This window comes from Apodemus sylvaticus, chromosome 10 (genome assembly GCF_947179515.1).
Source record: "Apodemus sylvaticus chromosome 10, mApoSyl1.1, whole genome shotgun sequence".
Lineage (NCBI taxonomy): Eukaryota > Metazoa > Chordata > Mammalia > Rodentia > Muridae > Apodemus > Apodemus sylvaticus.
In genome coordinates this window covers 83441232-83467462 of record NC_067481.1, presented here as the reverse complement: position 1 = coordinate 83467462, position 26231 = coordinate 83441232, and the positions used below count along the sequence as shown (strand labels likewise).

General features: G+C 37.1%; 1 protein-coding gene across 7 annotated transcripts in view; it reads right to left on the bottom strand.

Annotated features, from left to right (window-relative positions):
* The window catches only part of Gabrg2 (gamma-aminobutyric acid type A receptor subunit gamma2), a 90554-nt gene that overhangs the window by 18785 nt on the left and 45538 nt on the right, over positions 1 to 26231 (bottom strand). Inside the window, exons 7-8 of one of the 7 annotated variants that reach the window (XM_052195477.1) lie at positions 9749 to 9757; positions 6197 to 6215 (exon numbers count right to left, since the gene is read on the bottom strand). The exons of the other annotated variants lie outside the window; for them this stretch is intronic. Coding sequence (XP_052051437.1) covers positions 6197 to 6215; positions 9749 to 9757 — 28 coding nt within the window. The remainder of the gene's footprint in view (positions 1 to 6196; positions 6216 to 9748; positions 9758 to 26231) is intronic. 7 annotated transcript variants of the gene reach the window in all.

Here is a 26231-nt window from a genome sequence, read left to right as displayed (position 1 = left end):
TTCAGAGCTCAGTGGTTTCTCTGTGGGGTCATGCCATGAGAGGCTTGCTAACATCAGTCCTCTGAATTTCTTTAACCAAAGCTTCTCTCAGTGCAATTGCTTTTTTTCTCATTTTCTGAAATCCCCTCACAGATGCCTAACCCAATGTAGACCTTTGTAGCACAATTCATTATTCTGAGGCTGTCATCTAATTCCAGAACTGCAGCCAAAGAATTCATCCAGGGATCTATTTAAATAAAATAACTCTGGCTCTTATGTCTGAAACTGTAACTTCAAATGAATATGTTTGTCACTGTTATCTATCAGAAGAGGAGGTGATTTCCCAGTTAATTAAGTCTAACTCTGCAAACATCCGACTAGATATTAAGACATGTTTTACATAAGTACAGAGTAGCTCCCAATAGCAAATCTAGTCCCAGAATCCAACCACAAGCAACAATGGTAGAAAGAGATAAGAAGGATAACAAGGTAACTAGACTTGACTAAATCATCTAAATTCCCAGAGCAAAATAATGAGACACAGACTGCTGTTAAAAGTATTATGTAGATCTCATTTGCTCATGTTATGAAAGTATTTTGTAATCTTTCAAACCAATGTCCAAATAAGGAACAGCTTCCAGAGTATAAGTGTTTGGGGAAATAACTTTTGTGACATTAATAGGTAAGTTTCTTGATGAGTGGCAAAATTTTTAATATTGTTAAAACACTGCATGTAATTCTGGGGAATAATAGAATAGCAAGATATCCTATTATTCTTGTTTATAGCAATCTGAGTGCATCCATGAACACCATTAAATACATTCTTATCTTAATGTAACTGAAGAGTCTGAGCTGGTAAAATTATGTTTGTCTGTTCACCTCAGATTTTCAATGGCACACTAATCATAGATATAAATAATCTTTAATATATAGCTACTCATTGTTTTACCATAGTATGTGGCAGAAATGAATCTTAATTTACCTCTAACAGAAGCCCTATTTAAGAGAAATTTAGAATAGTAAATTTTTAGACTGCTATTAACTCTAACAGTGCAAGGGAATTACTTTAAATAGTTAATAAATACTGTAGCTCACTTAGTAAGTAAAACTGGGTGTTAATAAAGAAAAGAGAATTTAAATAGGTATTGGTGACAAACTGAGAAAGCATGCAATCATTAACTCCTAATCAACTTCACAGTTAAACAAGTACTTAGAGAGGAAGGACTCTATGCACTGTTGAATTAGACATGATTAATTTGTCAAAGTTGTTAATTCAGAAACACAATGAAGGCATGAGCATATTAAATGGAGTCGTGCTGGCACAGGAATAACAGATTGTACTGGGGAAGGAACTCTTCACAGGCCTTCCCTGGAAAACATCTGCAGCCACCCACAGACCCTTGATCCACCCTCTCTTAGGATCAAAACTCCTTCATGAAAGTTTATTTATTGCCCATCACTTTCTAAAAACAAGGAAGTCAGCATTAAGATCTGAGTTTGTGTCCCAATTTAGTCCAGGAATATTTGGTGAGGTCAGGAAATTATTTTAAGTAATTAGACTGGGGCTTGATTTCTCCCACTTTTTTTATCTTTTATCTGATCAGTCAAGAGCTATTTAGATCTTCCCATACTACATTGATCCCAATGATCTGGTGTTTGTTCTCCATTAGAGAGGCCATCTCTGTGAAGCAATAAACTACCATGAAGGGATTTCACTAATGGTCTGAATCCATTTCTACCTTGGATATCAGACAGCTTCTCAAAGCATGGACATTTATCTTGAAAGTCTGCCTCCTTTTTCGGTTAGTGAAGATCAAAGAGGAGCCTTGGAGGAGAAATATTAAGCAGCCAATCTTTAATTTAGCTAATTCTCTAAAGTAATGGAATCATCAGTAGGAAAGTACTTGAGCTCAGTCACAGGAGAGAAATGTTCCTAATGATTATATCCCTGAGCCCAGAAACTATTTTTCTTCTGAGAAATATGCATGTTACTAGGCATGCTTTATTTTTCTGCCCCCCACCTCTATCTCTCTGTCAATGAGTTTCTTATGACTTTGCATTTGAAGTTGTGCTGAGGGGTATAACTCGGGCCCTGATGTTTTCATAAAGAAAAGATTTTACCAAGTTTCAGGGACCTGATGTTAGCAACATATCAAGCCTTCTAAAGCAGCTGGGAAATAAAACTATCAGTGTTCAAATTCAGGCAACCAAAGGCACTGCCTGCAAAAGGTCAAATAACAAACTGAAGCCGAAAACGTCAAATTATTTTTCAGGATGTTCTGCAAAAGTATAGACTTAAAAACGTGGCCTTACTTGGCCTTTAGCTCTCCGAGCTCAATTTTAAATTCTCCTCAACTCAGTAGAATTCTTTCACTCAAGAAGCTTTCTAACTAGTCATTGGGATATAAATAAGATTGCTGCTAAAGAAATAGCCTTCTCCAGGGAAAACAACACAATTTTTTTCTTCCAATACCAAATGGTTTGCGCTAAAAACATGCATACAACTAACATCGTATAGGCTGAGCAGGTTTTATATAGATATGTTATACACACACACACACACACACACACACACACATACACATATACACATACACACATGTATGCATGTACACAGGCACATAGAGTTGTACATAAATGTGTAATAACGATTATTGAAAAGAGAGACCATAGATTTGATAAAGAACAAAAGAGGAATATGGGCAGGGTTGGAGGGAGGAAAATGAAAGGAGAAATAGTATAATTACATTAAAATAAATAGGAAAAATCATTCCACACACAAAGTTCTGTGTAAATTATGACTTATTTTAGGCAGTTTCATAGAGCCTAACTTCTCTACTTGTTTAAGGAAACAATTTTGTGAAGAAAATATATGACTAGAAGAACTATAATTTAATTCCAACTCACTATGTAAAGCTGGATAAATATGTTCTCCCCTCTACTTCTCTCTTTATCTATTCTTTATAAAATATTAAAAATTCAGTCAGATGATATATTTAGTGAAAATACTACAAAATATTGATTATATTCTCAGTAGCTTTGTGTCATTTTGATATTTAAGTTGGCACATTTGGGAAATATGTCAAATTACTAGTGAAAGTACTAAAAAATATTTAGTTTTAAATGTAGAAATAAATAAACCACTTGGCAGAGAAGAATTAGAAACCAGATTTTTACATTTTTCTTAAGTTTGATATTGGAGACTTCTCACATGGAAAACAGGAATAATAGTCCTCCTCACCACTTATAGCTTTGGTAAAGAAGACAGATATGGATTTCCATAGAGTGTTAGAATGGTGCAGACATGGAGCAGTGTTAATGGATGAAGCTAAATCTTTCTATCACGTCTTCTTCTCCTAATTATTACATTCAACCTTAAAGGTACTCTGATCTCTAAAACCCAGTTGTGACTTACATCTTGTTTGGATTTACACTTAGGATAAATGTCTGAATTTTTCCATATTGTGACACAGGATATGCCACATAGTCAACAGTCATAGTCACATTCTTTTGTGATCCAAGCTAAAACCTGCTCAGCACCTGGTTAGGGCATTCTCTCTCATGCTGAAATGTGTGCCTTTAGTCCAAGACAAGATTCCACTGTGGATGTAAACTGATGAGGCGTGTGCCTCACCCTGGTTATGAGATGCTCCTCTTGTGGTTTAAGGGGGCTTTGTGATACAGAAGCAACTGTACAGGCTGAAGGGCTAAGCAAGAGGGCGTCTTTTACTCCTCTGCTCCTATTAAGCAACATCATCTTCTTCTTCTGACCATCAAAATGTCTTTGCTGCATTTGAGTTAAGTATTTTTTTTAAAGCTAAGTAAGTAAAATAATGAGGAGACAGAGAAATATGTATCCACTAACATTTTCACATTACATTTGATTTTCAAGACTCAAAGTTGTTTATGTATTCAATTCACACATCAGCTATACTGTCGAAGTGTTTGTCTCATGTGCGTCATGTATCTGTCATTTTCTAAAGTGTAGATTTTGAAAGGGGCTATTAGCATGTATATTCTTCAAGAGGAGATTTGGATACGTTTTTAGCAGAATATGCTCGAAGTGCAACCTCTCAAGAGAAGAGTCTTGTGACTAATGAAGTGTAGGCCTCTTCCCCACACCCAGTTTCTACCCTTGCAAGATTCAGGTAGAGGATCACCAGAGGTCATCTCTCCATTCCTTTGGTCAGTATCTGTTGGTTGGTTTGCTTTTGTATAAGTGACATTCTCTTTTACCTTATTATCAAGAACAAGGGCATAATGTTCTGCTCACGTACACAAAACTTATCTGGCCTCATTGTATAGAAAATCTGCTATGTTTTTTTTGATTTTCTTAGGATTTAGATTTCATGCTATCAGAGGTTAAGGGAGACATAGAAAGGAATATACCCTTGATTTTAACAGGTTAGAAAGTGGAGCCCTATGGATCTGCTAACAGTCACTGATTACACCACAGACTTTACATCTACAACTGGACTTTTCATTTTATCCAAAGTGAGTTGCTTTTCTGAGTAATGTCACTTGCATAAATAAGACTTGAATTATATAATTTAAGCAAGGTTCATACATTAAAATTTTAATAGAGCTTATCTTGCCTTTCCTCTGCTTAATTTCCTGAATTATCTTCAGAGTCAATGAATCCTTGATGTGGAATAAGTACGTACATGGTTTGTAAAGAAAGAGGTGAAGAATAGCTTTTAAATTTGTCAGAACCATACTAGCTTTTACTGCAGTTCTGTATGGGCCCAGAGACAACCATTTGCTGATTGGGAGCTATCTCTCTAGGAAGATTTAATACCCAATTGAATGTGTTAGCAGCCTATTTGAAATTCGGTGTTTCAATAATGGAAGAACTGAGGTTCCTGTCTTCCTATCTTCAGTCTTTCACACAGAAAAGGAAAAATCTCCCTCTTTTCTAACATTGTTGCATGCTACAGGATCTATAAGTGTTAATGTATCTCCTTTCACCAACTTATTTTTCAATAGCATATAGAATTTAGTTGCAAGAGTTTAATCGTGTGACATATGTGAAAATCTGTAGGTTTTGGTATGAGACACCAGAGAAAGGAAAGTAGGTGCTCTCAATTGTGTTTTACTGGGTCATGTTTTCTTCTAATATGAAAGATATAGTCACTGCTGTCTAAGACTTGGCTCTTGACCAAAGCAAAAATCCCTTTATTCTCATATAAAGGGAATATTTCATATTTCCATGCATATATCAGCTCCTGTGAACAATTTGTATTTTAAATACTGTACAGCACTTGTTCTGATAGGGACAATGTACTTGTCTCACTGTCAATCTCAACAAGTTTATAGAATTCATCTTTTGCAACAGGAAATGAAACTGAGGCTGGGCTATGGAAGAGTATCTAATAAGGAAGTTCAAGGCCTGAGGTTTTGTTCACACACACATGTGGTGTGTGTTTGTGTGTGTGTGTATGTGTGTGTGTGTGTATGTGTGTGTGTGTGTGTGTATGTGTGTGTGTGTGTGTGTGTGTGTGTGTGTGTGTGTGTGCATGCTAATGTGTGCATGCAGGAAAAACAGTATGTTGACATAAAATTTCTTATGCCACTTTGGCTATGATAAGTGAAGCACACATCCTCCATTTTTGGAAATTATTTATTTAAACTGACATCATTGTATGGTAAATTAAAATATATATACCAATTAGAAAAAGAAAGTATTCTACCTAGACTATTTTCACTAAAAAAATATTAAGAAAAGCTGATCACAGTGCACACACTTTGTTTATCCCAGCACTTAGGAGGCAGAGGCAGGCAGACCTCTGTGAGTTTGAGGAAAGTCTGGTCTACATAAGCAAGTAAGTCTAGGACAGCCAGGGCTCTCTTACACCAAGAAACCCTATACTGAAAAACAATCAAATATAAACAACAACAAGAAACCAAACAAACAAACCAAAAATTAAAGGGAAAAAATACCTTAGCTACAAATTGAAAAACTGAACAATTGAGAAAGCCAGACTTAGGGGTGCATTGAGTAACCCCAGCATTCAATAAACTAAAGCCGATGTATTTTGAGCTCAAAACCAAAAGGCAAGACACTGTCTCCAACCTAGAAATATAGAGCAAAAAGTTAGACTTTTAACTGCATCCATAGAGTTAATTTGTCCCATATCTGTACCATTGAATTTCACATGCTGCTTCCGAACTTAAAATATTCTGGCTGTGAACTTCTGTTAAAAGTACTGTACAGCACTTATTCTGTACTTGATGTACTTGTCCATACAATTGACATAACACAGCATCTATGAGCCCGGAAACTGGGATTCTACCCAGTTTGTGGAATTCTACCGCAAAGTTGTTTAATTCTTTCAACGTGTAAATAAAACAACTAGAATCCTTCATGTCTCAGTTTCAGTCCTGGAGAATTTGAAAGGCAAGTGTTCCTGTGTCAGTGCAGACAGTGTGTGACTGTGGAAAGAGAGAATCCAAAGGAGCCATTGAAATTTGGTGTAGAGATGTTAATTATGTAGCTGCTGAGAACTAAGCTTGGAGCAAGAATCATTTTGCAATTGCTCCTGTTTCCCTCCCCTGATGTGAGGAGGAAAGGAAGCCAGGACGGCTTCTAGCATTGTTCCCTGAAGAGTTGTGGTATGTGATTATGTAAAAACAAACCCAGACAAGCAAGCAGTGTCACCACACTTAGTGTCACCACACTTAGTCAGCTCTTCTCAAGGGAGAGACTGACAGTTGTGTCTCCGCTCACTGTCACTTTGAATGAAAGAGCTGTGGTTGTGGAATGTGGGTTGAATGGCGCAGATGAGAACCTGAGATAAAATCAATACACTCTCTCACATTTATCTCCGCCAAAGAAGAGGCTTGCAGCAGCTAATCAAAGGAGATGCTTGCCTTGGTGTATTGCCAGGTACTGTGATCTTCAGTCAAACTAATGCCATGCAGAAAACAGGATAGGTACTTAAGGAAAAGTGGACTTTCCCACTTCTTGTTAATTGACCACTGAGTAAATTATGACAGAAGCCAAATTAATATATCATATTTCCACTACCAGATCTCTCTCCCTCCCTCCCTCCCCCTCTCACTCTCCTTCCCTCCCTCCCTCCATCCCTCCCTCCCCCTCTCTCTCTTAGCACAGATTTCCCTTCCTCATCCTATCTAGTTTCACATAGGGCCTTTACAAAGTCTGTTTATCTGAGCATTGCCTGAGCACTCACTGTACCAACTCATGAAAAAATATGTGGAATTTGAAATGTACTTGGCACTTTGGTTCCTGCCAAGTAGACAACTATCACATAACTATTTGGAAAGGGAGTGCTGCATCTCTGTTCAGCTGCCACTGCGTGACATTGCCTACCTTCTGGTTGATCTGGTGGGGAAGGCACAGCATGAGGACAGATGTGTAATGATTGCTTTTCCCAGGTATTTCCATTTTATGGAGAATTCTTAGAGAGACCATGTTTTAAACTATCTGGCTAAGTTCTTTCCTACCTCTTTTCTGGTACCATGAAATAAATGAAACCAGAAACATATTCAGAGCCTGTGTGACCACAGTTTGACACGATTTACTCTCATGCATACATTGATATCACAATTGTTTGTGTCCGTAGATACATCAGTGGTGGTTGATCTCCCAAATACTAACAATGCCCTCAATTAGAAAATCCTATAAAACCTTAAGATTAGTTGTGCCTCATTGTAATTTCCTCTTGTGCTGTCTGTGACAATGTTAACATCAAAATTTTAATCTTTCTCTGACCAATCACTTTGCTAAGAAAACATAAGTTGTAGAAAGAAGAAGCAAGTGAAGCTTATGGAATTAAAGATTTGTTAAAGGACACAGGATCAATTCATGATCATAGATGCTCTTAACTTCCTTCATGGTATTCTTTATGCCATAATACATCATCTAGTTCTGGAATTATTTACAACTAAGTGAAAAAAATGCTTACACAAAAACACTAACGAAACTTTAAAATACCATCTCATTGAACGTTAAGATACCTACTGACCCTTATTCACTTGCATAGTTCTTAAAAGAATAAAGACTTACTCCAAATCTGCTAAATTTCTAGATTCTGGTAGGAACCCATCCTCAGTCCCTCTCAATCCCACCATCTGTAGTTTTCCAGCCTTATTAATTGCATTTATTAGATTTTATTTAAGTTGTTGAATTTAACAAAGCAAATCTTGAGTAATCATGCTTTGTATCAAGAGTCCCTTGTTTCTTATTGGCTGTTTCTCTGGTTAAATAAATGCATGAGATCAGAGTTGTTTTTACTGCTAAACCCTGGACTTATAATGGAGAAGTGGAAATTTTAATAATGGTGTCTTTAAATTGGCTCAGATTTTCATTTTTTTCATTTTTCCTATCTTTGAATTTTATTTTAATGTTCTTTATTTTTATAGAAAAATGAGAACCATAAAAATAACAACCTCTCAATTACTTCTTTGGAATAAATGCCCTAATTTTCTTTTAGGATTTTACTGAATTTTTCCCTTAGTCATTAAATGTGAAGAGAATTTGAGTATTTATAACACTTCCGAAGCTAATGTGAAGATATAGAAATATAACTGCCATCCTGCCTGTATTGCTTGGTCCAAGGATGTTTATTTAGTCAAATTTAACTCAATAAAGGAGACTATTAGGACTTTGATGAGATAAATTCTCAATAAGAGTTAATAATATGGGTAAGAAAATATAAGATCTGATCTCATTCGCCATAGGTGTTATATTTAATAAAATTCTAAGAAGCTGGATTATCATGATGACGCTGTCCTGGGTAACCACATAGTCAGAAGATGAAAAAAATATGTACTCATGGCTAGATGCTGGATTTAAAGGATGTGTATGTATTCATTTAAAAAGTTGTCTGAAAAAGTAAAGGAGAAGAACAGAGTTGTAGGGCAATGGTGTTAGCACAAGTGACACTATGCATCATTACCCCTGTATCCTGTTTCAGGCTAGACCTATTTTTGCCCATCTGTAATTAACGATAATTATAGAATGTATGCAGTTAGTTTCACAAAGTACTTATCACACTTTGAGAAGCTACAAGTAGGTATTCAAAGCCCACATGCCATGGGACACTACTCTCTTTTCATATTAGACAGTTTTACATAATTATATAGCAATGTGCTCTTTTCCTATGTACTTAAGAGGTTTAATTTGAAGATCATTTCTTTGTCATAAATAGCACAGCAAAAAAATTTTTTTCTTCATCAATATTTTCTTGTGAATATAAACATTGATATTTTGATATCGGTAAAAATATAGCAGTCATATTAGCAACAGCAACCAAATATCAAAACAAAAATGAAAATCCCAGGCCATTGCTAGTACAAAATACCTATAAAGCCACCAGCAAGCCTAAGGCTTACAAGAACAAAATATTTCTATACATGATTAAAAACTGAGTATTAACTGAAGTCTACAATGTGATAAGAAGCCCTTCCATCCATCCATTTTTCTTCCTTCCTTCCTTCCTTCCTTCCTTCCTTCCTTCCTTCCTTCCTTCCTTCCTCTTCTTTCTTTCTTTCTTTCTTTCTTTCTTTCTTTCTTTCTTTCTTTCTTTCTTTCTTTCTTTCTTTCTTTCTTTCTTTCTCTTTCTTTCATTTTTCTTTATTAAGTCCTCTCTCTCTCCCTCCCTCCCTCCCTCCCTCTTCCTCTCCCTCTCCCACTCTCTCTGCATGTGTTTAAAGCAATGTGTTATCTTGACTTGGCTCTCTGCAAAGCCTGGAAATGGCATGTAGGGAGAACTGTAAAGATCTTTGGATCAGAGAGAAAAACAACATGTATCCTCTGCAGGTGAGTGTTCTAAGTTCTGGACAGAAAACACTAAATGAAACAGAAGAGTCCAGCATGTGCTCACTCCAACAAATTTCAAAATTTACATATGAATTAAGTTAGTATTCACTGGGCACTTACTTGCAGGCCTGCTGTAAGCCACCTCTGTGAGAAAATAATGTAAGTGACCACATTTATATTTTCAAGCCTTCATCTTGAGGCATGATTGGTATATAATAGGCTATATAGGTTTAGAACATGCAATCCATTTAGTTTCATAGCTTTACATGTTGATTCTAGCTGATGTAATTCGATGCTGTCTCTGTTTTCTTTCCTCTGATTATAATTTGATGAGATTGAATCTTAATGCTTCTCTGAATACATGAATTAATTGGTTATTTTCACCTATTTTTTCCCCTCCTGCCTATGTCTGCTGCCTTCGGGGAGGCTTCCGCAATGAGCGTTGTGCCATCAGTTGTATTTGGCTACCCACTTCTGTTTTGTTTGATGTTGCTTTCTTAACTTCTCTAATGCTTATTTCTGTTGTTCATTTTGAAACATTTCTGTTGTTATTGCTTCAAATTTCTAACATTTTTCCGACAGTATCTAATCCTCAATTAATTACACCTGGTATTTAGCTTATGCCACTGGCTATAACCATAATCTGGAGAAGTTCAATTTGTTCTTTAAGGTTTAAGATGTAAGCCATAGTGTTTTAGTGACCATCTTTGAAAATTGTAATTCGTGTGTAAATTCTGAATTGATTCCTAGATACTTAAGATTTTCAGAATATGCTATTTTTCTATTAAGTGTTAACCTAGAACCTTCTGGATATTTTCCAGTTCTTTTTCTGCACATTTCCTTCTTTCTAAAATTCTGTTCTGTGCACTCTTTCTACATGACACATGACTTCCTCAGCTCCCTCTGAGCAATTCAGTGACCTGCTTCTGCTAGAGAATCTAGCACATACTACCAACGGTTTCTTTAAGCATGTTCACATACATCCAGATACAATGCAGGCTCAGAAAGTATATTATGAACAAAGGCAGCAGAGATAGTTCATATATATATATAATATATATATATATTATATATATATATATATATATTCTGAGATCTTTAACTTTGAAAGTTTTTCTTTTTTAATTATTTCTTCTATTTTTTAAGATTATAGCACAATTATATTATCAGATTTCCTTTCCTCCCTCCATAAACTCTCATATATCCCTCCTGTGAAAGCATACATACAATTAACATTATACAGGCTGAGAAATTGTATGTACTAATATGTGCATGTGTGTGTGTGTGTGTGTGTGCGCACGTGAGCACGCGCACGCATATACACACATATATTTATGTGGCCACCATTGATAAAAAAGAAGCCATGAATTTGAAATAGAACAATGAGGTTTATTTTGGAGGATTTGGAGGGAGAAAAGGGAAGAGAGAAATGAAATAACTACATTTAATTTAAAAATAAAAGAGAAATAAAATTAAATCCACAGCACAGAACCCACTGGGCTGCTACCCTGTTGCACTCTTCTTTTTTGGATATTTCATTTTAATCTTTCCTTACTGTAGAAGCTTCTATTTAAAACTGACATTGACATTTGGCCAAATTCCTCACTGTATAAACATTAGAGCCAAAGATAACCTGCCTGCCACCCAAGTATATATGAACTAGTTCTATTTTCCCTGGCTCAGATATAGATATAGATAGATAGATAGATAGATAGATAGATAGATAGATCAATGGACAGATGGATGGATGGATGGATGGATGGATGGATGGATGGATGGATGGGTGTGTGGGTGAGTGCATGGGTGGTTGGGTGCGTGGGTGGGTGGGTGGGTGGATGGGTGGATGGATGGATGGATGGATGGATGGATGGATAGATAGATAGATAGATAGATAGATAGATAGATAGATAGATAGATAGATAGATAGATAGAAGAGACAGACAAACAGATGGTAAGTGAATAGATGGATGGATGGATGGATGGATGGATGGATGGATGGATGGATGGATGGATAGATGGATGGATAGGCAGATAATCTGGGAGGAGAAAGAAACTCCAATAGATCAAAACTTGCAAGGCAAAGGCAGGAAAAAGACAAATAGAAACCACACAGCATCCACCTTAGCATTTAACTGGTACAACCATGCAAAACCCTGCATTGGTCATTATTTGTTGTGTAAGCAAATATTCTTCAAAGTAACAGCTGCTATGAATTTCTGGGATGGCATCAGAACCCCTCAGATAATGCTCCTGTAACAGCTGAGTCTGGGAGACACTAATCATTGTAAGCAATTGATGTAAGACTCCCAACTGCCAGGAAGAAAGGTGGGCGGAGGCAGGCAACTTCCTAAAATGAGCCCTGTAGTGATAATTAGCTACAATAGCTTTTAAACAAGATAATGACTGTTCTGATACCTTCAAATTATATTTCAAATATATTCTGGGGTATTTTAAGGTTTTGCAGTATTTTTAGGATAATGATTTTTTTTTTCATTCAGAAAAGTAAAAGTGAAGATATATACTCTGGAAGCAGGTTTGAACTGATTTGCTCTCCAATTATAAAAAAAAATGCAGTTATGTATGGCGAGCGCTTTGTAGATACATCACATAGACTCATATACAAACTATTTAAAACCCAACTAAGAATGTCTCATCTTTATTGCAAAGAACAATAGTTTGCTCTAGGGAAATTTATCTTTAGAAGATTACTAGTGATATTATGAATATAGAGGACCCTACATTGATAATCAAGGTGCTGAGCTGAGTTGAATTGAGATCTGGACCACTGTCCTGAGCCCCGTGCAGCATCCTGCACATGTACACAGGTAGGAATGAAGGACCTAGCCTTTACTTAATAGCTAGGTTACTTCGATCAGTTACTTTTTATTTCTTAGCATCATACTTTCTATGCTCTATGGCAGCTCAGTGAATGGAGTAGTAGTTCCAGACAATTATAATTGATGCTATAAATCTATTATTTAAATAACAACAAGGGAAATTTCTTTTGTGTTTATAAAAACCTTTTCCCCAAAGAACTGGTACTGATTCAAACTTGTTTTTGTCTTGGGTCCAGGAAAATCCTGAGGGATTTAAGAAAGTAGAGAAAGAGCCTGTCTACCTAAGATGACTTGGATGTACTCACCCGCTAAACCACACAAATTCTTCACATGTATAAACCTGCTGACTATTCCTCATATCAGTGAAACTTCATAGTCAACAAGACTTTAGGATGTGAGAAAGCTGTCCTACATGTACATGGGAATATCTGTTAGCTGACCTTTAATATTTTTTCCCTCAGTTAGCACCTGGAGAGAATTACGGGTGTGAGATTTCCTGCCATGCTGGGCAGCCTGTTGCTAGCTACCAGAAGCCTGGCAAGCACCCCTCAAAATGCCTGTGTGAACATACAGTGTTCCTACAGCAAACTGTTCTGTAGAGAATTCTTTATATTCTTCCATTCCTTTTCTTCCTTTATCTCTCTGGACATAATTTCAAAGAGTCTGACATATTCACAAAAAATCCCGAAGATCAAATCTTCCCTGACCTTGGTTGGCCGTTGTGGAGGACACTGATTTCAATCTTTATTTTTCTTAAGGGCTGTGAAGAGGTTAGACTAGCTACTGAATTTCTGTGAGTCAAATATCCTTATCTAGGAAAGGTAAGCAGTATTAATATCTATTTTCAGATTTTCGTGGTAATCAAGAGAGACTCCTCAGGGTAATTACCATGGCAGTTGGCTGTATTTCTTAGTCACTCAAAAATAAAATAAATTATTAATTATCACAACAATGGCTAACTAAGAAGTTTGAATATAAATAGCAATTATCCTGGGAGAAGTATATAAGTAGATTTTTGATTTTCAAAGAAATATAAGTTGAAGATAGAACATATACTAACACTAATGCAAAGTTTCCTGATTTCCTTTACACAGCAGTTAGAGGCTAGAGCATGGCATGAATGTTTTAAGATTTAAGAAGGAAAAAAAAAGAGGATAATGCTTAAAATCTATTTCTAAATCTCTCTGGAGAGGCTAATTTCTCATTTTTCTTCTGTCCTGTATTCCTTATTATAAATTTAATTTTGATTCCCCAAAGAGGTAAAAGAATGGTTTTTAAGAGGAAAAGACAAGTCTTCCTCATACCACTACAGACTTCAAAACTAGGTAAGGTGGCAGGTTCTTTACTGGTTTTAGATAAAAATGTAGGAATCTGAGTGCCACCTAAACTGTATCTTCCCATAGGTTTAACTTAATGTAACCCCTTTCCCTTTCATCTCCACTACTAGTCTTCATTCTTTAACAGCAACAAATGCCAATGTATAAGGAAAAGCTGGAACTCTGACTTCTGAGTGACCTTGATAACAAACCGGCTGTTTGTTTATCATTGCTCCAAAGTCCTGATGACAAAGTCTGAGAGCAGGACCCCAGGAGTGAGAAGCAGCCATTTCTGATACTCTTGGCCTCCTTCCTCTGGAAAAGAAACTATTCATTTTTTCCATGGTTGTTTTTATTGTTCTTGTTTTTATCTTTATGCCACATTTTCTCATTGGACTGAAGTATGTGTAGTTTTGGAATCTTAACCACAAAATGTGACCTCAGAAGATCAAACCAGCAAATCATATAGATACTGATGAGAGCAGGAGTAAGAACAGTGCTGTGGCGTTCATCTGGGAACACTTGCAATGTGCTATAAGGACTTTTGACATCATTATCTCACTGGAGTTTTTCTATAGCTATCTGAGTAAGGAAGGCTGTCAATATCACCACATCGGGAACGTAAAAATCCAACACACAAAGGGATGAAAAGATGTGCTTCTGTTGGTCAGAGTTAAAAGCAGACTGGGTCTTACAGCGAGGATTAATGCCTTTTACATGAGATTTTTTTCAATACTACATGGCATTCCAATGAATAACTAACAATTACATGCACTACCAAGAAGTCTAAACCAATTGTAATATCCTCCAGAAAATAATCAATAGCCAGACCTTCCAGTCAATGCAATTTTTAGGCTTTGTCACTGTTTTTCACTCTTAAATTTAATTTTCATTGTTATGATATACCTCACTCTCTCATGAAACAGAGACCTAGCAAAGGCAATGTTCAAGTAGTTCTCTAACTGGACAGGAAGGATAGATGGAGATTTATTGGATTATGGTCTGGGAATTGATTTTTATATGTTCCCTTTTCTATGAGGTTTTCTTTTCTAAGGCTGTATGCAAGGCAATGTACTCATACACACTTCGTTTCTAAAAGTATATCGAACAGTGGCTTGTAAGTTAACTCATCAGGTAAAGGTACATCTTCTACAAGTCTGGCAACTTGTAAGAATTTGACCTAAGTGAGTGGGCTGGTGAGCAGGGGGAGAGGGGATGGGATAGGGGGTTTTCAGAGGGGAAACCAGGAAAGGGGATAACATTTGAAATATAAATAAAGAAAACATCTAAAAAAATGTTTAAGATCCTAAGAATCCTTGTGTCATAGTTTTTGTCGAGATGACCAGAACCTTACTTGAAGAACTGTGTCTATCAGATTGTCCTGTGGGCACGGCTAAGTACCTCCAGTTGATATAGAGGAGGTAAGCACACTGTGATATGTCAGCCCTGAGCACATGGGCGTGGGTAATGTAGAAAAGGTTGCTGAGAAAGTCAGGGGAAGCAAGCCAGTAAACATTGTTCCTCTCTGGTCTCTGCCTCAGTTTCTGCCTCCAGGACCAACCTTAAGTTCCTTCATTGGCTTCTGTCAATGATGGAACTTTAGGTAGAAATCTAAGTCAAAAATTTTTTTCACACATGCTGCAAATGTTTTAATAGAATTTGGTTTTTCTTTAAACTGTCTTTTTTTATAGTCAAAACGAAAAAACCAAAAATGTTGAAACCACTTAATAAACTTACAAACTTGAAAAATTGAACACCAGTTGCGCAGTAAATTCATATTATGAAAGCAATATATTCTAAATTTCAAAGACGTGACAAGTTCTGTAGAACATCTCTCACCAGAAGGTGGAAGCTTTCAAACTGCATGCTTTTCTGCCAGGTAGGACTAGGAAATTCTTGACCTCCCAAATTGGTTTTGGTCAATCAGAGCAATGGAAAAACAGATTAAGGAGAGAACAAGCTTCTCAAAGATATCTTCTTTGAGATAGCGTCTAGGAGTGTGCCCTTGCAGTTTCTTTCTTCCTATACATATGCCATGCATATAGTAACCATCAACATAAAAATAAATTTGGCATGTCTTTTAATTACAGCAAATAAAGGCATTCAACTAAAAAAGTCAAAGTTGCTCCTGATTTGCACACTTTTGTTTGTATTATATGACCAGCATATAAAGTGGTATAATCATATAAAACAGAAAATAAAATCAAGTATTAAATTGGGTATATTAGGTACCCAGAGCAACTCAGATTTAATCAAAAAATCAACTTGGCATTGACACGATAGTGCACACGTGCTTTAATCCAAGCAGAGATAGGTCAAACTGGTCTACACAGAGAGTTCTAGCACGGGCAAGGATACACAGTGAGACCTGAAAGAAAGAAAGAAAGAAAGGAAGGAAGGAAGAAAGAAAGAAAGAAAGAAAGAAAGAAAGAAAGAAAGAAAGAAAGAAAGAAAGAAAGAAGGAAGGAAGGAAGGGAGAGAGAGAAAGAAGGAAAGAAGGAAGGAAGGAAGGAAGGAAGGAAGGAAGGAAGGAAGGAAGGAAGGAAGGAAGGAAGGAAGGAAGAAAGTCAAGCAAACAAACAAAAAATTCTAATCCTTCAATCCTTTTGAAAAATTCTCAACCACTACTCCCAAAGTCACAGTATGGAGCAGGCATTAAAATAGCATCCTCATTCACAGCCTTTCTTTTTTTTATTATTTGTTTATTGCTTATTTTATTTATTTACATTTCAACTGTTATTCTGCTCCCCAGTTTCCCCTCACAAGCCCCCTATCCCCTCGGCCCCACTGCCTCTATTAGGGTGCTCCCCACCTACTCACCCACTCCTGCCTCAGTACCCTAGCATTCCCCCACACTGCCACTCACCCACTCCTGCCTCAGTACCCTAGCATTCCCCCACACTGCCACTCACTCACTCCTGCCTCAGCGCCCTAGCATTCCCCCACACTGCCACTCACCCACTCCTGCCTCAGTGCCCTAGCATTCCCCAACACTGCTACTCACCCACTCCTGCCTCAGTGCCCTAGCATTCCCCTACACTGGGTCATAAGCCTCCAGAGGATCAAGGAGCTCCCCTCCCAGTGATTCCTGACACATATCCAGCTGGAGTCTGGTTGGTTGGTATTATTGTCCTTCCTATGGGGTTGCAAACTCCTTCAGTTCCTACAGTCCTTGCCGTAACTTCCCCATTGGGGACCCCACGCTCAGTTAGATGTTTGGCTGTTTACATTCGTATTTGTATTGGTCAGGCTTTGGCAGAGCCTCTCAGGGACCAACTATACCAGGCTCCTGTAAGTAAGCATGTCTGGGCATCAGCAATAGTGTCTGGGTTTGGTGCCCCAAGTGGGGCAATCTTTGGATGGCCTTTTCTTCATTCTCCGCTCCACTCTTTGTCTCTGCATTTCCTTTTGACTGGAAGAATTCTGGATTAAGATTTTTGATGTGGGTGGGTGGCCCTGTCCTTCAATGGGGATGAGGGTGGGGGTGGGGGTGGGGGTGGGGTGTGCCTATACACTGGATATTAATATCATCTCTACAGGTTCTTGCTCCCCTTTGTTGGGTATTTTAGCTAATGTCCTTCCTGTTGGCCCTTGGTAACCTCTTGGATACCTGGCATCTGAGACTTCCTAGTGGCTACCCTCAGTTCCCCCTCCCCCACTGCTACACACCTACTTTCAACTTCCTGACCCTCTGTACTTCTCCCCCATCTCCACCCATATCTGAACTGACCCTTCCACTTTTCCTTGCCCCTTCTCTCTCCCTCCCAGATCCCTCTCTCCCTCTACTTCCCAGAGATTATTTTCTTTCCCCTTCTGAGTAGGACTGTAGCATCCACACTTTGCCAGGCAAGCACAATAAGACAATTGCATCAATTGCTAACTCCTATACATTTTCAGTAAATTATGAATCACTTCTCTCTCTCTCTCTCTCTCTCTCTCTCTCTCTCTCTCTCTCTCTCTCTCTCTCTCTCTCTCTCTCTCTCTCTCTCTCTTGGAATGATTGAATATGTAAGACAATTTATAGGAATTTGATGCAAAAAACATATTAAGGGATAAAATAGTGAAAAATACAGTTTTGATCATATTACCTGTTTTCTTTTTCTTTTTCTTTTTCTTTTTTTTTTTTTAATTTTTTTTTTTTTTGAGACAGGGTTCCTTTGTGTAGCCCTGGCTCTCCTGGAACTCACTTGTAGACCAGGCTGGCCTCGAACTCAGAAATCCACCTGCCTCTGCCTCCCTGAGTGTTGGGATTTCAGGCGTGCGCCACCACTGCCCGGCTATTATCTGTTTTCCAGTATTTGAAAACTATGCATTTTCTTTACCATGGTTATGTCACTTAGCGATTCTGACAGGGTAATAATAACTCTTATTCATCTAGTAAGCCAAGTGAGATCCAAGATGTTTCTGTGACCTGCCCTGCTCTATACTAGTCCTGAGACGCCTAACTGAAACACCAGGCTCATGTCTTTATGTCAGCCCAGTAGTCTTTCTTTAAACATCTATCTGAAAGTGATGTATTGCTAATTCTGTACTGCTGTGATTATAACCAGAGTGTTCCTTTGAGTCACAGATGAAATATTTCTAATTATGGGAAGCATTAAACTATCTTTATTTGGGATGTGCTACAGATAAGGATATGCCAGGTTAAAGTCAGCTATAGTACTCTAAATATTGCTATCAACTTCATTATCATATTTAATAGTTTATAACATTATGTAATTGGCATGTTTACATTGGAAAAGTATTCTTTGTTTCATTCATACACAAAGAGAGAAAGGGAGAAAGAGACAGAGACAGACTGAGATAGAGACAGAGAGTGAGAACAGCAACTTCTGTTCACAGTAGTCTGTTGTTCTTTAATAAAATTACTAAGTTGTAGCTCTACCTACCATCAAGACCCAATAAGAACTCTGAATTTAAAAGCATGCTCTGACAGTTACCAGTTATGTGATTTTGAAGATAAACTTGAGATCTGCTTTCTAAAGTCATTTAGCTTTAAGAGCCTTTGGGGAAATGTCTAGCATATCTATAGCACCTATTCCTAGCATCAACATACCATTCATTATCTACACTACTCACCTGTGCACAGATTTACACTGGCAGAGGTTTACAGCCTCAGTGTCCCTCTGTACTCAGGTATTTATTATCAGCCAATGAAACAGAAGTTCTCTTTTATTCTTATTTACATAACCCAGTGGACAGAATCAGATGTATCTGGAGTGCTTGTTGATTAGCTCCAGTCCCTACTTCCAGGTTACTGTGTGCTACCTTATCAGAGTTATTGTTCTGATTTCATTGATAAAACAGAATTTAAGAATGGGGGCTTAACAGATGGCTCAGCAGTTACGAGCACTTGATGCTATTGCAGAGGACTTGGGCTCAGTCCCCAGCACTCACATGACTACTCATAACTGACTATAATAACTTCAGCTACAAGGTTCTAATGCTTCTGGCTCCCAAGGACATGAGCACCTGTGAACACATGGGCATGCACACACACACACACACACACACACACACACACACACACAGAGAGAGAGAGAGAGAGAGAGAGAGAGAGAGAGAGAGAGAATTAAAAGTAAGAAAAGTAGAAAAGTAGGGGGCATAGCTATAGCCACAGATCCGTGCTTCATGCTGCCTTTGCAAAGACTTAGGCTCCGGTTCCCAGCATTCACACAATAGCTCACAGTCATCTGTAACTCCACATGAAGGAATCCAGTACTTTCTACTGACCTTTACATGTACCAGGCACACACATGTTACACATACATATATTGCATACATTCAGACAAGGTACACATAAACATAAAAATAAAATGATCCAAACTTTCTAGTAATAAAAATAACTTAAAATAATATTTCATGAATTAGAAGATTTAATATATATCTTGTGGTTAAGATTCACTACAACGAAGTCTTTACATTTGATTTAGACTACTTAACTAGATTCTTACTGTACACAAGTTTTACTGGAAGCTTAACGTTTTTTCATACATAAATCATGCAAAAACAAGCCATCAAGATAACTTCACCTTTTCATTATTTTTGACCATTATATATTAGATTGCATTTAATTATTCCCTGCTACTGGCAAGAAGATAATTCTAGTTCATTTTTCTTACACATCACCACTGAATAATATCTGTAAAATTAAATTTAGCACAGTTTGATATGTATGAGCTTGCTTTTTGTTGTAATTAATAAAGCTCTCTCAGAAGTTCAGAAGGGATAGCTTATTCACATTATAACATGGCTAATCTCACTTCTTACCAACATACGATGATGCTCACGCTAACATCATGAATTCTTAACTTGTTCTGTATGAAGCCAGATTTTTGCAAATAACAAGTCCTTGGACATGGTGGGTGTGTAAGGACTAAGATGTGACCTTAAGATTTGATGTCAAACAGAAGGTGAAAGTAAGAAATTATCAGCGAATGTTTTGCCTTTAAATTAGAAACATTTTTGAATATTATTTGCTGTTATGGTCTAGTCTAGTTCACACTTTATCAGTGCAGTGACTCTATACCAGCATTCAAGTAGGTGATAGCAGGGAGGGAGGGAGAGAGGGGGGGATAAGAACTAGAGACTTACAAAGACAGATTTATAAAGATATAGAGATATGGCAGAATAATAAGAAGAAAACAAATTGCAAGTTAAATAAAGTAATAGAAACATCTTTCCTCAAACAGAAGTTCAACAATTTCTTTACCTTAAATAGAAACTGACTTGTTCAAGGTCACTAAACCATATGGTGTTATGATTAAAAAGACAAGCCTTAACAGGAATTATACAGTCTTGCCCTATACCAGCTGCCGCATTGCATTGTAGAAAACAAATAATAGGATCTTGCTGCAGATGCTGTAGGTCTTCTGAACACTACAAGAAGACTATGCTAATTGGCTCTGTAAGACTGCTCATCAGTAACATGCTGGAAAACAGCAACAAAGATTTAGCTTCTTACAGGAGAGCTGGGGAGTGAACACAATGCCTGTGGGCACAGATGGCTGTGCCTAGAACGGCACGGTCCTATTTTTATCTAACCTCCATCTCCTATGAATGTGGATAGCAAAAGGAAGTCAGATGAAATTAGAGTCAATTTAGTCATTGATGGTGGATGTTTATGATATATAATTCAAAATATACAAGTGGAAGGACATTATACCTAGAAAGAATATGCTCTGGCATTTCCTTGGGACCCTTATCAATATCATTCCTCAAGCATATCTTGCTTGTGTGTTTTTCATATTTATCTCCTGGAGTGTTATTCTATGAAGTAATTCTCTTTGTCTTTTAGCAAACAATTATGCTTCTTTCATAATTAGTATTGCTGTCACTCAGGATTTATGATGCTTAATTTTTTCCCATTTTCAATAGTAGTATCGGTTGATTTTGAATTCCGAAATAGAAGGAAGATTAGATGCGAAAGGAAGTCAATACCCCTGAGGAGCAGAGGGCATGCTGAGGATTTGGGTAAATTGAATTATTTTATATTCTCCTTGTTGAGGCAGTTGTTGAGTCCTCTCTGCTCAACAGTGTGCCTGTGGAGATAGGCTCAGATATTTAAGATATAAGAATGTTTACCTTTGCTACATCTTTTCTTGTCTAATATTCACTGAAATGAATCAAACTCCGCTCAGATCCCCTTTCTTCTATGTAGGAGCTTACTACTCAATCATCACTTCCTAACCTCTCTGTATTAATTTCTTTCTGAGTAAAATTATAATTACCTCCAATCCTTAATACCTTGTTTTGTAATAACTTACTTTCACTTTTAGTCACAAATATGCTAGCCAGAATCACCAACCAAGAAACTGTGATTGTTTAATATTACAGTTGTTTCCCCTGATTTGCTATCTCTTTAACAACATGCTATTATACACCTCATGAGCTAGACATCATTTTTAATATTTCAGAGCTCCCCTCTATTCAGAAGTGAAGAGCAGACAGAATTGAAGAAAAAATGAAAGCATTTGGCCTTGATAGTCACATGAGTGTAAGCAGATTAGAAATCCTGTAATGAAGAACACATAGGTAAAGGATTTATATTGTAGACTAGTTGAAAACTGTACATTAAGGTGATGGTACTTTCTAGTGTCATTCTGAAAGAAAGTTTACTTCTACCTACAACAAATAATTTTAGAGCAGATGGAGAATGAATTGGAAGATAAGAAAAATGCACATTTACGTTTTAAATTTATGATTATCGGAAGTACTGCCAATTTAGTGTATTTTCATTATAAATCTTCCTTTATGCTCAGTCTAATTTACTAATGAGGGATTAAGGGACTTTAGAAAACCCACCTAGCGTAAGGACTGTGTCATTGTGGGTGTGCCCTTGAAGGGACATTTGGGACCTGGTCAGTTCTTTCTCCTCCAGATGTTCCCACTATGTCATTATTCTTTAATACATACTCATGCAACAGGACCAAGCGGCCATGGATTGATATTTCTAAAAATGAGTGAACATTCAAATTTTTCTTTTAAGTTGATCTTCAAGGTATTTTAACACAGCAATGAAAAGCCCACACAGAGGCACATGATAGAACTCAACAAAGAAATTCATTTTTACTCATGATTGACATATTTGTCAGTACTTTTATTCCAAGAGATCTTCTGAACTTTTGAAGATGTTTTTCAGTGTTGTGTGTATGTGTGTGTGTGTGTGTGTGTTTGTGTGTGTGTGTGTGTGTGTGTGTGCTTCTGTCCTATGGTACATGCATAGAAATCAGTGGAAAGCTTATGAGAATTATTTCTCTCCTTCCATGATGTGTGCCTCTGGAATCAAGCTCAAGAATTTGGTTTAGTGGCAAGTACCTTTACACAATAAGCCAACTCACTAGTCATGATATATTTTTAAAGTGGTTTATTTTGACATTTTTATGAGGTAATTTATGAGAGTAATAAGTGAAAGTAGTAAACTTTGTTTTCTCGGGCAGAAAATTATATTTGAGGTTGCATAGGATACAACCATAAGAACCGAATTTCAATCCCCACCACTCACATGAAATTCAAAGGTGCTCGTGTTATCATTTTTTCTAGACTCCACCCCAGAGTTACCTGACAATAGCCAGGTATAGCTGACTCCATATAAAAGAGGCTGCTTGCTCCCTTCTCAGGTCCCTGCTCTCTTAGTCTTCCCCTCTTCCCTCTCTCCCTCTTCCCACCCCATCCACTCCCCCCTCTCTCTCCAGTTATTAAAGACCAGCCTCTACTCCTCTACTATCTCTCTCTTTCTCTCTTTTCCTCTACTCTGTCTCTCTACTTTTCTCTAGCTCTTCTATACCCTCAACTTTCCTTCTCATACCCTAAATAAACTTTATTCTATAATATACCCTTCATGTGGCTGGTACTTCCGGCCGGGGGAAAAAGATGCCTCAATATAGGCCTCAGGCACCCCCACTCCCTGCACTATACCATGCCTCCAACTAATGTGTTTCTCACTCTTCTCTTTCTTTTTTATAAAACACAACAGTCAGGACATGCCTTTGTAATCTCAGAATAGAGAATGTGGAGAGAGAGGGATCCCTAGGATTCACAGGTCACTGTAGCATTTACAGGAAGCTCTAGGCCAGTCAAACACCTTGCCTCAAAAATTACAAAGAAGAAAATTACAGATGAATAGTAGCCAAGGTTGTAATTTGACTTCCACATATCAGTAAAGACATGGGTCTGCTACATGTGTGAATTCACATCCGCATGCCTGTATAGACATGAGGCACACACAATCACACACACAGACACACACATACACAGAGACACAGACATACACACAGACACAGACACACAGACACACACAGAGAGAGAGAGAGAGAGAGAGAGAGAGAAGGAGAGAAAGAGAGGGAGGGAGAGAGAGGGAGGGAGGAGAGAGAGAGAGAGAGAGAGAGAGAGAGAGAGAGAGAGAGAGAAGGAGAGAAAGAGAGGGAGAGAGAGAGAGAGAGAGATATGCATAATACAACAAATCAACTTCTTTCCAAGCTTTTATGAAAGGCAAAATGCTGTGACCTTCAAAGTAATCTTCTTTTAATGAAATAAAGAGAAAGAAATATTGTTTTCTCCAGGTATTTTCTCCTCTTGGTGTGTTACATACCTAAGATTTCAGGTCTGTAATATCAAGCAGAACATTCTCTACAGGCAGATGTAACACAGAGGAATCACCCATTCACAGGAAATAAACATATTCATTTGCAGTTAAAGTACTAACCCTGCGTTCTCCGTCACATTTTCTCACTCACATTTAATTTTCATAAATAAATTAATGTTTTATATTTACTCAAAGCATCACATATAATAGGAGACATCAGGTTTATATTCTTACACTGATGTGTCTTTAAGAATTCTAGTAGCTTAGAAAATAATCTGTATAGATTGTTATAAGCAGATCTTACTGGTTTTCACTTACTGTCAAAACAAGGGAGTCATTCTTATATTTATCTTATATATAAGAATTTTATGATTACTTAAATAGTAATCATAAAAATTTACATTGTATTACTTAAAGATTATTTTTCAAGGAACATATTTATATAAACATAGTGAATTCTATGATATCTTATGACACCTAAGAATTATGATGCAGAGATTTCTTCAGCTAGTAAATAATGGTCTCACATTAGCTCTAAACATATTTATAGAACTGATAAAATATCATTCAATTAAAATGTATGGCAATACTTACTGTTTGCCATACAAACATGCAAGACTTCACATGTTACTAGTGACCATAGTTGGTTGTCATAAGAAACATTTGATGTCACTAATGTATGTCTCTGTAAAGTTAGCCATTGATTTTTATGAAGGCATGTTTTATTAAAATTAGCTAAAAACTACTGCAATATGTTTTGTGGCTATATATTAAAAATAGTGTCTAAGTTATTAGCAAATTCAAGCTGCAAACATAGAAAGGTTAATAGTGCAGAACTGAGTAGGTATGCAGGAGGAATGCACTGCTCATCACTGGATGGTATAAATCAACATAATAAAATTAAATGATTTCATGATAATATCAGTGGAGGGCAAAAAAAACATTTGACATTAAGCATTTTATTTTTGACAAAAAAATATGTCTCAGAAAATGAGAAAAATGAAAAAAATTAAAAAAATGAAAAATGAGAAAATGGAAGTTTACATGATGAAGGAAATTTAAAATACAAAACAAAATAGTATTAAACTTTAATGTGAGAGACTGAGTGTCTTCTACCAAAGACTAAGGCATAGGATGCCCAGTCTCTACATTCCAGCATTTTTGTTGTTGTTGTTCCAAAATATCATATTTAAGATTTGTTTCAGGTCATTAAAACATTACATTATGTTTTTAAATTTTATTTATTTCATTTATTGTCTAGTCATACCATCTATTTGTATAGAGAATGTGCCTTAGGAATGGTTTTTGTTTAAGAATTATGTGTGGTTTTCTTAAAATTTCTATATCACTTGTTGAAATGTTAGATAGTCACATGAATTCCTTCTCAAGACTCTATTAGCTGTGTTTGTGTAGATGTATTATTGGGCAGTTTATTTTGTGCCCTACTTTTTTTTGGATTATTATTGATTATTTTATTTATCTACATTTCAAATGTTGGCCCCTTCCCAGTCTCTCCAACTAACCCCCATCCCATTACTTCTCTCTTTTGCCTCTAAGAGGGTACTCACTCACCCACTCCTGTCTCACCCTTCTTGTATCCCCCTAAACTAGGGCAACAAGCCTCCACAGGACCAATGGTCTCCCCTCTCATTGATGCTAAATAAGGCAATCCTCTGCTACCTATGTAGTGGAAGACATGAACCCACCCAAGTATATATACTCTTTGATTGGTGGTTTAGTCCTTGGGAATTCTGAGGGATCTGGTTAGTTGTTACTGTTGTTACTTCTATGGGGTTGTAATCTCCTTTAGCTCCTTCAATCTTTCCTCTAACTCTATCTTGGGGGATCCCTGGCTCAATACAATGGTTGGCTGTATCAGCATCTATCTTAGTCAGGTGATGGTGGAGCCTCTCAGAGGACAGCCATACTAGGTTAGTGTCTGTAAGCAGTTATTGACATCAGCAAAAGTGTCAGGGTTTGATGAAGGGATGGATCCCAAGGTGTGCCAGTCTCTGGATGGCCTTTCCTTCAAACAATCAACAAAACCAAGAGCTGGCTCTTTGGGAAAATCAACAAGATAGATAAACCCTTAGCTGAACTAACTAATGAGCAGAGACAGTATCAAAAGTAACAAAATCAGAAATGAAAAGCGAGACATAATGACAGAAACTGAGGAAATTTAAAAAAGAATCGTCAGATCCTACTACAAAAGGCTATATTAAAAGAAAAAC